At 49.7% G+C, this 14,894-nt stretch overlaps 2 protein-coding genes and 1 pseudogene across 3 annotated transcripts; all 3 read left to right on the forward strand.

Annotated features, from left to right (window-relative positions):
* Positions 1 to 2,547: 2,547 nt before the first annotated feature.
* On the forward strand, positions 2,548 to 3,576 carry LOC120706016 (annotated as a pseudogene).
* A 299-nt stretch (positions 3,577 to 3,875) lies between these two features.
* On the forward strand, positions 3,876 to 7,530 carry LOC120706017 (thylakoid lumenal 15 kDa protein 1, chloroplastic-like). Its single transcript, XM_039990577.1, has 7 exons — positions 3,876 to 4,113; positions 4,206 to 4,301; positions 6,229 to 6,301; positions 6,412 to 6,473; positions 6,662 to 6,743; positions 6,990 to 7,050; positions 7,162 to 7,530. The coding sequence occupies exons 1-7, from the start codon at positions 3,940 to 3,942 to the stop codon at positions 7,211 to 7,213; spliced, it is 600 nt and encodes a 199-aa protein (XP_039846511.1). The 5' UTR covers positions 3,876 to 3,939; the 3' UTR covers positions 7,214 to 7,530.
* Positions 7,531 to 8,681: 1,151 nt separating this feature from the next.
* Positions 8,682 to 13,139, forward strand: LOC120706019 (probable pectin methylesterase CGR2). Of its 2 annotated transcripts, none has more exons than XM_039990581.1 (7): positions 8,682 to 8,914; positions 9,103 to 9,293; positions 9,393 to 9,432; positions 9,888 to 9,929; positions 10,737 to 11,105; positions 11,936 to 11,991; positions 12,626 to 13,132. In XM_039990581.1, exons 2-7 carry the CDS (start codon positions 9,171 to 9,173, stop codon positions 12,770 to 12,772), a joined length of 777 nt encoding a protein of 258 aa, XP_039846515.1. In that variant the 5' UTR covers positions 8,682 to 8,914; positions 9,103 to 9,170; the 3' UTR covers positions 12,773 to 13,132. The 2 variants fall into 2 exon arrangements, with proteins under 2 accessions (XP_039846515.1, XP_039846514.1); XM_039990580.1 differs by having other exon boundaries at positions 8,694 to 9,011; positions 12,626 to 13,139.
* The last annotated feature ends 1,755 nt before the right edge of the window (positions 13,140 to 14,894 follow it).

A 14,894-nucleotide genomic window follows, 5' to 3' on the forward strand; every position in this document is an offset into this window, starting at 1 on the left:
CGATATGGATTGTTCATGGTATATTCAAGCTGCAAATATATCCTAGACCCTTTTTTGCGTGTGGTTAACAATACTGAAGTGTTTTTATTTCTGGCCGTTTGAATTTGCAAAAAAAAAAAAACAAGATGCAGATCAGCTCTATGTTGAACCAGTACATTTGTTTTTGATAAAATTGCACCTTAGCTCCCTGTACTTACAGGATTGTCTTACCTAGCCTATAACTTGCAAATTATTATTTTTTGTTGTACACTATGTGTGTGGTATAATAATATTAATATGCGAGGAGATAGCTATTAGATGAGAGGGGAAAACACACAAGAGGCGAAAGAGATGGGTGCTACTGTGTTTTCGGCTACGCAACTCAACCACACGATGACATTCTGGCAGTGGTACGGTTGACGGCAGCCATGACGATAGAGGATCAAGATCAAGAAAAGAAACAAGAAAACGCGACAAGACACTGCGAAAGGGATGGAAGAACCTAATGAAATCTGCTTCGATCGTGTGTCTCTCTATCTTTTTTTTTTGAAGAAGTGTGTCTCTCTATCTAGAACAAAAAAAATATCTGCGAAAGAGCCGATTTGTATTGCATGTAGATCAACAAGGCCGCGGCACGTCCCGCGGGAGTTTGGAAGCCCGGCGTTTTTCTATTTTTATATTTTTTAAAAACATTTTTTACAAAAATATATTTTTGGTTTCACAATTTACAGTTCTATACCCCTACCGCCCGGCAGGGGGGCGGCAGGGAGCCTACCGCCCGTCTGCGGGGCGGCCGGCCCCCTACCGCCCGGCAGGGGGGCGGCAGGGGGCCTACCGCCCGTCTACTGCCGCCCCCTGCCGGGTGGTAGGGACCTATATGTAATTAAAATTTGAGTTCTATCGCATGGAGGCCCCTACCGCCCGGTGGAGAGGCGGCAGGCAGGCCGACCGCCCGACAGGGGGGGCGGCAGGCTCCCCCCAATATAAAAGCTGAGGTCCCCCACACCTGCATTTGCAGCAAATAACATTCATAGAGAGAAAAAGGAGAAACGTGGTGTGAGAGAGGGAGTTACAACAGCGAAGTTCTGCCGGATTCCACACTTGTGATCTGCAGGTAAGTTACGTAATTCTACAGAAATCACCGTAATGAACTTGAAACGCCACCTTGCTCGACATATCTGGCCATTCAAAGACTTAATTTTAATTAAACCAGTTTCTAAAACCATGGTACGGCTTCAATTATAACCACTAATCCGAACCCTAAGCGGTTACAATTATAAAAAACACTAATCACAGAATTAAAAATACAAAAAAATTAGAATGACAAAGTTGAGAAATATTGGTTACCTGCGGTTCGGATCTAAAATCCGGCAGGGCTTCGCTGTTGCAACTCCCCCCCTCACCCCACGTCTCTCTTTTTCCCCTCTATGGATGTTGTTTGCTGCAAATGCAGGTGGGGGGCCTCAGCTTTTATATTGGGGGGAGCCTGCCGCCCCTCCACCGAGCGGTAGGGCCCTCCATGCGATAAAACTTAAATTTTAATTACATATAAATCCCTACTGCCCGGAGGGGGGGGGCGGGGGCCCGCCGCCCCGCAGACGGATGGTAGGCCCCCTGCCGCCCCCTGCCGGGCGGTAGGGGTATAAAACTGTAAATTGTGAAACTAAAAATATATTTCTGTAAAAATAATTTAAAAAAATATAAAAATAGAAAAAACGTGGAAGCCCGTGCGAGAGTTAGTGGGCCTCACTGGGTCGGCCCGTAATTCTGCAGCCCATGTAAAGGATGGATATTTTTCGGCCGTTTTGATTTTTTTTTTCTCCCAAAGGAATGGCCGTTTGAATTTGCAGAGACACGCAGATGCAGGGCATCACAGTTGAGCTGTCACCTTTCCTTTCCGGAAGAGTACTCATCAAAGGATGATATTGGGGAAAGGGAAGCAACTCCTCTGCAGTATTGCCCCCCTCACTGACGTATGAGACTGGGCCTACGCGTTAGTGACTCAACTGCATAGGGCAGTACTGCAGAGGATCCTGGGGGGGAAGGGCATGTAACTTAGTGGCTACAAGAACCGCAAATAACATCTGAGATTTGGGGTTCGACTCTACATGAGATCGAATATTTTGGAATTTACATATAGTGGTAGGCGATATTCCTGTCGACAGCGAGACACTTATGGTGACTTCATCAATCTCGAGGATTTTGCCGGCTCAGTCTTCAAATATGTTCATAAAGGTAGGGTTTGCGTGTGCGTGTTCATAAAGGTGTGAGTGTGCGTGCGTTGTTAGTATATGTGTTATATTGTGTAATCTAAAAAAACAAAGGATGATAGTGTAGTGTGCCTGTGCTCTCATAGGGCATGTTTGTTTCCACGTCCGCGAGGCTTATCTGCGAAAGAAGCAGAAAAAATCTGCCAAACGGCGCACCTTTGACGCGCTTAACTCGTCCACCGGTCCGTAGTTTAAGCGGGATTTGTAGCGCGTCCTTGAGAATCACGTGCGCATTGGCTTATTGTGCGCTCGTGTTTCTCAACCGCAGTCCCAAACAGGACCATAGTCTCATCTCATGTGCATCCGGTCTCCACTTTTTTTTAATAAAAAAAGTAATTCTCTAACTGTCATTTATATGTTCTTTTTAACTGTTTCCGTCCTTTTCATTCCCTTTTAACAAGCACATACATGACGGTCGCGCTCGAGTTCGTGCGGAGCACACCCATGGCGAGGCAAGCATATCAAGCGCCTCATCCTCGCCGCGGTGCCCCCGGCGACGGCGGGCGTCGTGCCGACGGTGAAGTTCGCGGCCTCCGGCCCGGAGGTGCTCTACATCCCGACCGCCCCGCCGCCGCCCCAGCTGCCGATGTGGCGGACCTTCGAGTCCGCCGCCGTCAACTTCCCGTCCCCGGCCGTGTTCGGGGCGCAGGCCGCTCGTGGTCACCCGGCCGCGGAACTACTCGGCGCACGACATGGCGGAGTTCCTCGCCGCCGCCGGCTTCGGCCGCGACGGCGTGCGGGCCTTCAGGAGGCGGCGGGAGGTCGCGAGCATGGGCCGCTTCCAGGCGCCCATGGTGCCCACGACGTGCATCAACGGCGTGGGCAACAACGAGACGCTGGAGCAGCTGGTGTACTGGGACGGCGACTTGGATGCGCCGCCGGGGATGGTGTACGGGGAGGGAGACCGGTTCGTCAGCCTGGTCAGCATGCTGGCGTTCGATGAGCAGATGCGGCAGCAGAGCCAGCAGAACAAGCTGTTCAAGTCGATCAGGCTCGAGGGGGCTAGGCACAGTACGATCGTCACAGATGGCTGGGCGCTAAAGCGGGTCATGCAAGAAATTCTTGAAGCTAATAGGGTCTCCGGTTAGATTCAGGTGGCTGTTCTTTGACTTGTTGCATTGGTGGTGTTTGCTGTGGATTTTCAGAGTGATCGAGTTGTACTGAGTTGTATGGGATGGGTGACGCACTGCCCCAGATGCGTGGTTTTGGATCCGGTTTGCACTCCAGAAAGTTAACTGGGCTGGGACTTTGTTCTTTTATTTTCTTTTTCCCAATAAAATATGTTGAAAAGTATGTTGATCCCTGTTGGAGGGGTATTACAATATTATTCAGGGTCATAGAGGGAAGTACATTTTTGTTTTTCCCATTGTCAAATAGAAGATTGTCATGTTTTTTTCCATTACAATTAACTAGGTAACTTTTGTACAACCTCAAAAGCGAAATATAGCTTGTTTTACCTTTTTTTTTGTTTTACCTTCTTTTTTGTGCTTGGATTCAAACTAAAGTGAGAGGATTTTGTCCAGCAGAAAACTGAAAGAAACAATAGTAGTGCGCGTGTGTGCCATTGGCTGTGAGAAACAGCCACCGTGGCGAACTGCGATTGGCTGACCGGCCAAGCAGCGCCACCAAACAGATAAGACGGGTAAACACACAGCCACGTAAGGAGAGAGGAACAAGCAGCTCGGCGGCCATGGACATCCTGGGCGCCCTCAAGCTCGCCCCGTCTCCGCCCGCCCTAGCCGGCGCCGCGCCGCCGGCGACGCCTGCGCGCTCCTCATCCGTGCACTTCCACCTCGCCAATGCCGGCGCCGCCGCCCTCGTCGCCGCCTCGCTCCTCGTCGCCGACCCGTCCCTCGCATTCATAGTCGGCCTCTCTCCTCCGTCGCCTGGTTCGAATTCTCGCAAGAATTTGGGGGTAGGGGTGTTGACGGGGCGCGCGCACGCGTGTGGCCGCAGGGAGGAGGCCCGTACGGGAAGCAGGTGACGCGGGGGCAGGACCTCACCGGCAAGGACTTCAGCGGCCTGACCCTCGTCAAGCAGGACTTCAAGACGGTACTGCGATTGCCAATCTGGCCTTGTTATTTATTTATTTATTTCGGCCCTTACATTTTTGTTGGTTAGATCACATGCTTGAAGAAAGGCATGAAAGCTTCGGAATTTCTGTGCATAGACAAGCATGTGTTTTTTAGTTAAATACACCAGCAGCCCTCAAATTTTTCCTGAGGTGTCATTTAGGTCCACGACCCTTCAAGGGGCATGAATATATACAAAAAAATCCTTAAATTTTATCATCTTCTGTATCTACATCCTCCTCGTCTCTTTCACCTCTCTCTCTCACCGCCGGCATTGGGAGGAGCGCGCGGGGGCTCTGGGCGCTGCCGCTCATTGCGCTGGTGGCGGCATTGCCCGAGGTGATGCGCATGTCGCCATGCTCACGCTCTTGGTCGGTGTCCTCGGCTGGGGGCTGTGCGGGGCCGCCACGGCGTATGACGTCACGTCCTGGCCCATCGCCGTCGCGCAGCCGCTCTACATCACGCGCTGCTGCAGGTGCCCCGGGGGCTCTGGGCCTTCACCAAGCTCTCGCTCGCGTCCGCCATCATGCTCTGCCTTGGCCGGCTCCTCTCACTGCTATCTCGACACCCTGGCTCGCCGCTCCCTCCGCTCGGTCTCGAGACGGCGGCACGGCGGAGCAAGGGCCGCCACGCACCATCCATCCAGATGCCATCGCCGCCGCGCGCCGCATGGCCCAGCCGCGGAGCGCCGTCGCCCGCCATGCTTTGCTCTAGAACCAATCACGCGTGAGGCCTTGTCGAGACCCCGCCAAGCTTCCTCGGCCGTCGCCCAGGCTGTCCCGCGCCGGAGTCACCTCCCTGTTGCCCGATAGCGTTGCCGCCCGCGAAACAGAGGAGCTGGCCGCCGGGCAAATCCGCCACCACCACCGCGACTCCGGTCGATTCCTCTGGCATCGGGCTCCACTGCGACCTCGCCGAGCCACCCCACCAGTCGTCCCGGCTCGTCGACCCTGGAGCAGCTCGCCGCCAGAGCTGCCGCGGGCACCACCGCCAGCGCACGGGGCCAGGCCGCTACGGCGGGCCCCTGGACGCGGTCACCCTCCACGCGGCGGCCTGGCCCCTGTGCGGCGTGAGCGGGTGTGGGCTGCCGCGGCGGCTCCCATCTCCGGACGGCGGCAGCACCAAGGCTAGATCTGGGCGGCCGTTGGCTAGGCGGCAGCGGCAATGCGGGGGCGCACGGTGGATCTGCTCCACGGCACTTGTCTCCGACCTCCTCGACTCAGCCCCACCGGCTTGCGGTTGTGCCTCGGCGCCGCGCGCAGCTCCGCCGGCCTTGTTGCGCTGCGCCGACCGCGGTCCGGCCCCGCTGCCGCCCGCAGCTCAACCGGCCGCGGCGCGCCCCGTCGCGCTCTCAACCCCGCAAGCCGCGGCCGCTCGCAGGTCCACCCAGCCACGGCCATCCAGCACCGCCGCCGCGCGCAGCTCCGCCAGCCGCGGCGCACGCGGCTGGGCCGCCCGAATCCGTGCTTCCAAGTCGACGGGCTGCAGAACCTCACTCAGCTCGAGGTCTTCAACGCGGCGGGGTTCGCTCTCCAGGGGGCGGCGGCGTCCGCGGTGGCCACGAGCTCCAGTGGAAGGCGAGGAGGCAGGGGGCGGAGGCGGCTCCACGCACTACGTAGGAAGCAGGGGTGGCGTGGGGAGAGAGAGAGAATGGGAGGGAGGGTGTGAAGGTAGAAGATAGCACTTTTGGAGGGTATTTTTGCATATATTCATGCCACATGACGCCATCTCAAGGGGTATGGACCTAAGTGGCACAACTTAACAAGTTCAGGGTGCCAGATTTCGATTTTGCGAGTTCGTGGACCTAAGTGACACCTCAGGACAAGTTCGAGGGCCGCTGGTGTATTTAACTCGTTTTTTTCCAGAGTTTTGTGCGTGCTTTGTTTGAATGCCTTCTGTTGCTGCAGTCTATACTGAGGCAGGCTAACTTCAAAGGCGCGAACCTGCTCGGCGCGAGCTTCTTCGATGCAGACCTCACAAGTAGTACTGCATTTGCTTGCTACCACTGCACATTCCAGATTTTCTCCATTGGACAGCTTATGATTTGGTTATGGTTGTAAGTTACTGAATATGTCTGCCGATGGATTCAGGTGCTGATCTCTCTGATTCTGATCTTAGGGGCGCCGATTTCTCGCTGGCAAATTTATCAAAGGTACAATGTTCGTGATCATTGTCAGCATGGTCAGACTACCAGTTTCATATATGTCAGCATGGTCAGAGTCAGACATTGCTATAGCTAGTGACTGTATTCAGATCAATAGCTGTTTAGTGCTTACTAGCTTACAGGAATTGGTTTTACAGCAACCTCATCAATTGGTTTTGTCTCCTTCCATTTTACAGGCAAATTTAACAAATGCCAACTTGGAAGGGGCACTGGTCACAGGAAACACTTCTTTCAAAGGCGCTAAAATAACTGGGACAGGCAAGTGCTCTTTTGATCATCTTTCTTACACTGACCTCCTGTCTCAACCCATAAGCAGAACATTGACATACGAGCATTTCCACCGATCTAAAAATTCTCATAAGTAAAAACAAATTCCCATGGGATTCCATGCGTAAATGAGGAAAAGTTGCACCAAAGTTCTAACAGGATCAAACGTTAGGTACTCAGGTCAACGATTTTGCTGGGTTGAAGTATTGAAAAACCAGCCGTTTCATGAACCTGCAGATTTTACGGACGTCCCTCTGCGAGACGACCAACGGGAATACCTCTGCAAAATCGCTGATGGGTAAGAATGCAGTGCGCCCACTGTTGACTTGCGTGGACTTTTTCTCTTCTCTTTTTTGAAAAATAGACATGCGTGGACTACTAATGTGCAACCACTTGTCCATCAATTCAGAGTGAACTCAACCACTGGGAACGACACAAAGGAGACCCTGTTCTGCAGCTGATCGGCGAGGCTACTGCGCTAGTGGCTGGGACTGATTTTAGCGGTTGTTTCGTACGCGTATCGATTTTTGCGAGCACACGAGGATTGTAAATTGGGCTATAGAGAAGAGATGCTGCTGCAAGTATTTGCTGGTGATTACATCAAATCAACGAAAATAAAGTCCGCGTCACTTGATGTAATCTGTGCAAGTGACCATGTACTACTTCGTATCGTGTATTGACAACACAGGTGCTGACGCTTTTTTTTCCTTTTGTTTTCCTATTTTAAGCACTCAACTATGTTAGGGTCTGTTTGGAGCATCGCGGCTTCAGCTTCACATATTTTGTGCAAAATAAGGGCCCGATTGGTTGGATGCCAATTTTTGCCAAGCTAAAATCATGGCAAGCCAATATATTAGCTTACAAAAATTAGGGCATGCCAAAGTATTTGCAAGAAATTTAGGTACTTATTTGATTTCTTGCCGACCAATATTCTCTTAAAAGAAGAAGTTTCCAGTAACTTGCCATGATTTTGGTCAAAATTACCAATTTTTAAGCATGAACCAATTGATAGCCAAATTTATTGGCATGCCTTGATCTTGGTATGGCAAAAATTGATAGCAAAACAAGCAGGCTCGAAGATATTGTAGCGTGCCGTTTTGTAAGTCGGCATAAAAATAAACTACAAGCCGGTGGAACTATTTTTTATTGGCTTCACTCGTTTCAGCTTCAGCCCCTTGGAGCTTCTCCAGTGGGCGAACCATGGGCTGAGGTGGCACCTGGTGAATGGATTCATCCACCGGAGAAAGCTGATTTTTACCATCATCTGACAGAAGATTCGACTCTCGATTGGGAGTCGGACTCCTGAGGAATAAAAAACAAAATCAAAGCTGTCTGCGGTGAGAACCGATGAGAAAAAGGTGTATTGTGGGCCCTTTGATCAGAGTTGCATTAATGACTTCGGAGGAGAGAGAAAATCTATGTTAATTTAAAGCATACGTAGCATCCATGATTCGGTTCATACGAATCAAGCACTGCTGATGCCCTTAATTCTGTATTTCGACCTCACAGGTGAAGCTGTTTTTGTGAGAGCCCTCCCAAACAGTCTCATTTTTTTTTTCAAATATGCTAGGGTTAGGTACACTGAGTTCTGGATCGATGATGCCAATGTCAGGTTTACAACTTAGATCTACAAAATTACTGGTGTCCATTCGAGCGTTGACTAGCGTACAAAGCACGATGGGTTGGGCCGGAACCCACCCGGGCCAGGCCACCAGACCAGAACAGAAATAAAAAAACCCATGTGGCCCCACCGGTCAGCGTCACGCACGCCACGACGCGCCGACGACCGACGTCCCCGAACCAAATCTCCTCCTCCGGCCCGGGCCTCGGAATTCGGGCCGCGCCCCACTAACCCCCGATCCCGGTCGCTAATGGCGTGCCTAATCTGCCACAGCCTCCGTCGTATATAGCCGCGGCCGCCTCTCTATTCCCCCGCGAGCTCCATCAGCGAAGCATAATTTCCATTCCCGTGCCCAGCTCGTGCCTGCCCCTCCTCCCTATCGCGCCGGATCGCCACCCACTCGCTGCCCCTCCCCCCACCCCACTTCGTCCCGGCCTCCCCGCCTCAGATCCGTCCCCAATCCGGCAACCCTAGCGCGCCGGATTCCTCCCTCGCGTCCTTCCCCGCCCGCCCGCCCGCCCGCCCGCCGCCATTGACCGAGGTACCGCCGCCGCGTCCTCCTCGCGCCACAAGGGGTTCCGATCTGCGGCCCGGCGCGGGGGGTGTGGGTCCGGCTCGCCGGCTGCGGATGCATCCGCGTGCGTGGATTCTCGCCCGCGCCATTGTGGGGGCTCGCCTCGTTCTGTTTCCGAGTTTTCCGCTAATCCGAGCGGTGGTGTGTGCTCGCAGGCCATCGAGGGGAGGAGGAGGAGGAGGAGGGAGCCTGGCTGGCCGGATTCGGGAGGGAGGCGAGGAGGATGTCTAGGAGGTCGGTGAACCCGAGCCGGCGGGTGTCGGACGGGGGCCTGCCGTCCGTCGGCGGCCTGCTCCACCACAAGTCGCGCTCGCCGCCAGTGCTCACCATTGCCCTCGTCGTCCTGGTATTTACTCCCCTGCTCTGTGTTTCCCGGATGCTAATTGCTGATGCCGTCGGTTGGAATTTGCTCTGATGCTGACGGTTTAGTTGCTCACGTCTGCAGGGCGTCATTCTTCTCATCGCCTACTTCAACAGCGGCACAGGTCGGTTAACGGCTCTCGGTTAGAGTCGCTGGCTTACTTTTCCTAATTAGTGCTGGGTTATGGAAAGTTTATAAATGCTAATTGGCGATAGAGCATGGCCTGTGGCCTGTTCAGATTTAATCTTCGACTTGCTTAATTTGTAGAGCAGCGAAAGAGCATGGCTTGTGACTTCAAATTAAGTTCATTACTTGTTCTCCTAAGTCAACCGTTTGAATGTGGGCACACACCTACAATGCACCGTTGCTAATTGTTTGTGAGAAATGATAATTCATATGCATTATCACACAATGTAGAAAGCAGAGTGACTACGTCATATGTCATTCAGTTAGCACCTACTAATTATAATTAATCTTATAGGTGTGTATTGTAGTTTTATTCCAAAAGACTAAAATAACACCAATCAGTTTTTCCTTCATTCCTTGTACTTCTTGCTTGACTCTTTCCCCAATGTCCAGGTGTAACTGTTACGAGCAGAGAAGCTGTGAGCAGGTCCGAAGGTACATTTATCTTTTGCATCTCTTTCTCAAGTTACATCAATTACTGCTGTCATTTCAGAGCATCCTAATGCAATATGATTTCTTCCTTAAATTTACTCTGCTGATATGTCATTGCAGTTGCAGCTTGGAATTAATTTTGTACTCTCTGACTTCAAGCTGTGCTTTGCTATTATGACGTGCCCTTCTTACGCTCAACTAATTTTTCTTCATTCTTTTTCTTTCTTCAGCAATCACACAACGCCCCCTATTTGCCTATGTTCTTGTAAGCTTATCATTGCTAGTTGTGCGGCAACCTCAAAGTATCTTAGACACATTCCTATGCCAACTCCTTAGAATCATTTTCCTCAGGAGAACCTATATCTAGATATTACTCCCTCCATGTTCCAAATGCTAGGAACTTATGATCAATTATGGGCACATGGTAAATAGACGATTTTCCCCTTGAACACTGGAACTATACCATAGAACTGTAATTTTTGTCGTGATTCTTGTTAGGACAGCAAAACATTTTTCTGTTGTTGATTAATCTAACTACCGTTTGCTCAGACCCGGATATGCCAATTGCAAACCCTGTAAATTAGGGTACATGATTTATGACATTAATCATTATGAGGTTGATACAAACCAGCTAGAAAAAATAAATTTGCCAATACCCGCAAAAAAAAATGCCAATAACACAGTGAACAGTTGAATTTTTATTGTTTGGTTCTCTTGTACATCTTCTTTGTGTTTTAGCTTCCAAAATTACTGATGTGGAAGCTTTATCCTCCTATTTATCTCTGACTCTTTGTTTATGTCTGCACCCAGGCTCTTGCACATCAGAAGTTATGCGGGCGCTTCCTTATCTTAAAAAGGCATATGGCAGTGCGATGCAAAAAGTGCTCCATGTAGGCCCAGATAGTTGTACAGTAGTTTCTAACTTGTTGAAAGAAGGAAAGGTTGAAGCTTGGGGGGTGGAGCCTTATGATTTGGAGGATACTGACAGTAGTTGCAAAAGCCTTGTGCGCAAGGGCTTTGTCCGCATGTCTGATATTAAGTTCGCCCTTCCATACCGCCCAAATTCTTTCAATCTTGTTGTCGTGTCAGATGCTTTAGATTATCTGACCCCAAGATATCTGAACAAAACACTTCCAGACTTGGCAAGGGTTTCCACCGATGGCCTTGTTATATTTGCTGGTATGTACTTCTTGAAACGTATACTGCCTGTTATTGTTGGGAGAACTTATATTTGACATACACATGCCTATAGATGTACTTTTTCATGGTATAAGAATCCTTTCTTTTCTAGAAGTGATCAAACAAACTCTTTGTCCTTTGCTCTCTGCAAGTATCGCATACTACTGATTATTTATCTTCATTAGGTGGCTGTTACATTTGAAGATAAGAAAATTTTCTTGTAGAATAATGTTTGATCTGCCATTCTTTTTTCCACATCTTTCTATTAAGAACTGCAGGTATCTTAGTTGTGTCTTTGGGTAGTTATATTATCTTTACCAAATGGGCATAACAAAAAAAATCTGAAGGATGAACCTTTAAGGTAGTGTGTGTTTGTATTCTAATGTAACCAATGGAAATCTGGTGCTAGTGCAACACCAAATGATAATACATCTTGGAGGTCAAAGTGGTATGAACTGCTAAGGATTAGTGTTAGGTCTCTGTAGCAGGTACATGATTGAACTCCTGGGGTGGGTACTGGAGCTGAAACTTTTTTTTTTCTCAAACACGCAGGAGAGCTGCGTATCTTTGTATTAAGAGAAAATGGAGCTGAAACTTTGATGTTCAAACAGCTCTAGTCTCCTTTCTTTAGTGTTGTGTCAATCATGGTTGGCAACTCGCTAGTGATGTCCGCCTAGGCCCCTGAAAGCTGTTCTACTCCTGTAATATTTCTTGTATAATTTTTTAAATATTTAAACATAGCTTTTGGAGTATACCCAGTGCATGCATGTTTTGTGACAGTGGATGGCATAGATTATCTGAGTAGTGTTTGTTTCATTTCTTCATTTCAGGCAATCCAGGTCAGCAGAAACCTAAGGTTTCAGAACTACCAAAATTTGGGAGACCGGTATGTACTGTTGATTGCATACAGATTTGTTGTTTGTTTTGCATATGCTTTTACTGAGCCAAACCTATTGTTCTATGTGTTTCCTGTTCATGATGAAAAACACTGTAGGATTAATTTTGCAAACACTGTAGGATTAATTTTCCGCAAAGAAATGCTGATAGTCTAAAATGCTACTGCCCTGCTTGGTCCTCTAATGATATTGTTTGTGTGGGCATATTTTTGTCCGGATCTTTGATGTCGTAGAATTAATTTGGATCTTATATCTTGACTAATGTTTGTTGTGCCGTAACTTGGGACGCTTGTCACCTTTTGTCAAGTCTGTCAGTCCATTACTGTTACTGAATATTGATGGTCGATCTTGTTCAGAACCTGTTGATTTGGCCATTTTATTGTGTTATGTAAATACATTTACTTTTTCCGCATCCTAATAGGATATCCTGTCGGTGTTATTGATGGCCAGTCTTGTTTGGAGACTGTTGGTTTTGGCTGTTTTGCTGTCTAATCCAAGTTTCCTCATCAACGGTGGAATATAGTACTGTACTTAACCGAAGGCTAGATAGTTTGTCGGTGAAGATTTTTCATGACTATCAGAGCAGATTCCTTTGCTGACAAAATCTCTCCGGTCTCTTTGCAGGCGAAATTGCGGAGTTCTTCATGGTGGACTAGATACTTTGTCCAGACTGGCTTGACAGAGAACGAAGGACCATTGAAGAAGTTTGAAGAGGCTACATCCAAGAACGAATACAAACCAGATTGCCAGATCTTCCACCTTAGTACGTAGGATTGTGCTCGTTGAGGTGATGCTCGTCCACATCACCTTGGGTCATGGCCGCACCAGTTTTGTAAGCAACATCTTTGCTTACCTCTCCGCTGACTTGCTCATCTTTCATGCGGAGGAACCAGTCGCACAGAAGAGCCAGCCTTCAGCCTATAGGTAGCTTATGTAGAGAGAGGCTTTACCACTTGATACTAGAGGTTCACTCTGGGAATTAAATTATGTGTTATTGAGGATCGCAGATTGAAGCGCGGATGATATATACGTAAGAACTACACACTGTTGTACCTTGTTTTTCTTGGTGTGTTGATTGTCTGGACGGATTCAAATGTAAGCTTATGATCCAAGAGAAGCAATTTGATCCCTTGCCGCCCTCCCTTTGTCCACACCTAAGAAATAGTAGCACGTCGTTTTCGGTAAGTTGGATGATGCTTCAAGTCGACCCATTCTTCCTGTTCCGATACCTGAGAAAGATGGTCTACCAAACTTTGGATTAAACCTCAATTCATTGATCCAATGATAAGGTTTTAGTTGAAGTCTCTGTCGCAAGCTTCACCAAACAAGCCCCGGACGCCATAACAAACATCACTAGAATTTGTCCTAACGTCAGGTAACTTGTCCCCAACCTGCATGTATGCCATGATACTCATCATATGCTATATATACATTTTCTGTGTGGCCCTCCAATTTCTTCAAGCACAAGCCCATTTAGGTCATCTTTTATGCGGAGCACTGGATTATTCTTCCTCCCCTCCCCCCAGACCAGAATCAGAAATCCAGCTTATTTCCACCAGCAGACACCAGACACCACAAAATCATTTTGCCCCCACCCACTTACTTGTTCCCACAACCAATATTCTTTTTTTTTGAAAGGATGCAACCAATATTCCAACTTCCAAAGCTGCTACGCATAGATTATAAACTACTCCTTCCTTCCTCTGTCTGTCTGTGGCTGGCATCTTCCTCCTCGATAAATATCAGCTTCCTGGCCTGTGACCTCCACGCCGCGGGCATGCGACTCACCCATCACCTTCACATCCAGTCCAGGCACATTATCCTCTCCTCCTCGTCCAGTTGATGTGGCTGCTAGGGGCCATCCTCTCATTGACCATTTCCCCAGCCCTGCTTTGCATTGGCGGCCTGGCTAATCCAGTTGTTCCCCACTAACCTCCGGTCGAATTGATTAGTCGAAGCTGGGAGCACATCTCTGCCTCGCTAATCGCCTTTATAAACCCCCCTTCCCGCACCTCTCACGAACAGAGAGAGCAGGAGGAGTTGTTGGCTTGCCCCTTTGGAGCTTTTCGCTTGGTGAGCAGAGGGAGGAAGAGGAAGAGGAAGAGGAGCCGTCCGTCCATGGAGGGCCTGCTGCCGTTCCTGTACCGGGCCATCCTCCACCTCGCCAGCGGCGGGGAGACGCCCCTCGGCAACCCCTTCCGCAACGAGTCGCCGCCGGAGTCGCCCCTCGCGCCCTGCTACGTCCGCCTCGCCGGCGCGCCGGCCTTCCTCTCCTCCACGGGGCGCGGCTACTACGACCGCGGGTGAGCCGGCCGACGGGGTCGTCGACTCGTCGTCGCCGCCGCTTGGGCGCGACATGCTGCGAGACACGATACGAGGCGTGCAAGGAGGAAGAGGAGGAAGAAGAAGAATTCTTCCGTGTGTGAGTTTGTGAGTCTTCGTTGATTCTGGTTTTCTCTTGGCTGCCGCTTCTTGGAATTGCCTTTGTTCTTCCTTCCCTTCAGGGGCGAAGCTAGCTAAAAATTGACCATGGTGCACTGCTTAAGGGACACGTGAAATTTTATAAAAATACATGGTGAATTTGAATTTGGTTAGTGGTAGTATTTTCTTTACCCTGGTGCAAGTGCACCATGGTAGGTGAACGTGGCTTCGCCCCTGCTTCCCTTGGCTTCTTGGAATAAAGGCAGGGATGAATGGATGATGAGTCCAAAGGGGGGCCCTGTGAAGGAGGCTCCTCTGCCTCTGCCGTTGTATATACGTGATCAGTCTGGTGCTCGCCAAATTGCAGGCGCTCAGACACGGCGAAATGTGAAAGCTGCTACTGATAATCTGATGTATACATGTTTGTGATTTTGGCGTCAAGGCGCTGGCGCTGTGATGTTCTTGTCCAGTT

The sequence above is a fragment of the Panicum virgatum genome, chromosome 5K (genome assembly GCF_016808335.1).
Source record: "Panicum virgatum strain AP13 chromosome 5K, P.virgatum_v5, whole genome shotgun sequence".
NCBI lineage: Eukaryota > Viridiplantae > Streptophyta > Magnoliopsida > Poales > Poaceae > Panicum > Panicum virgatum.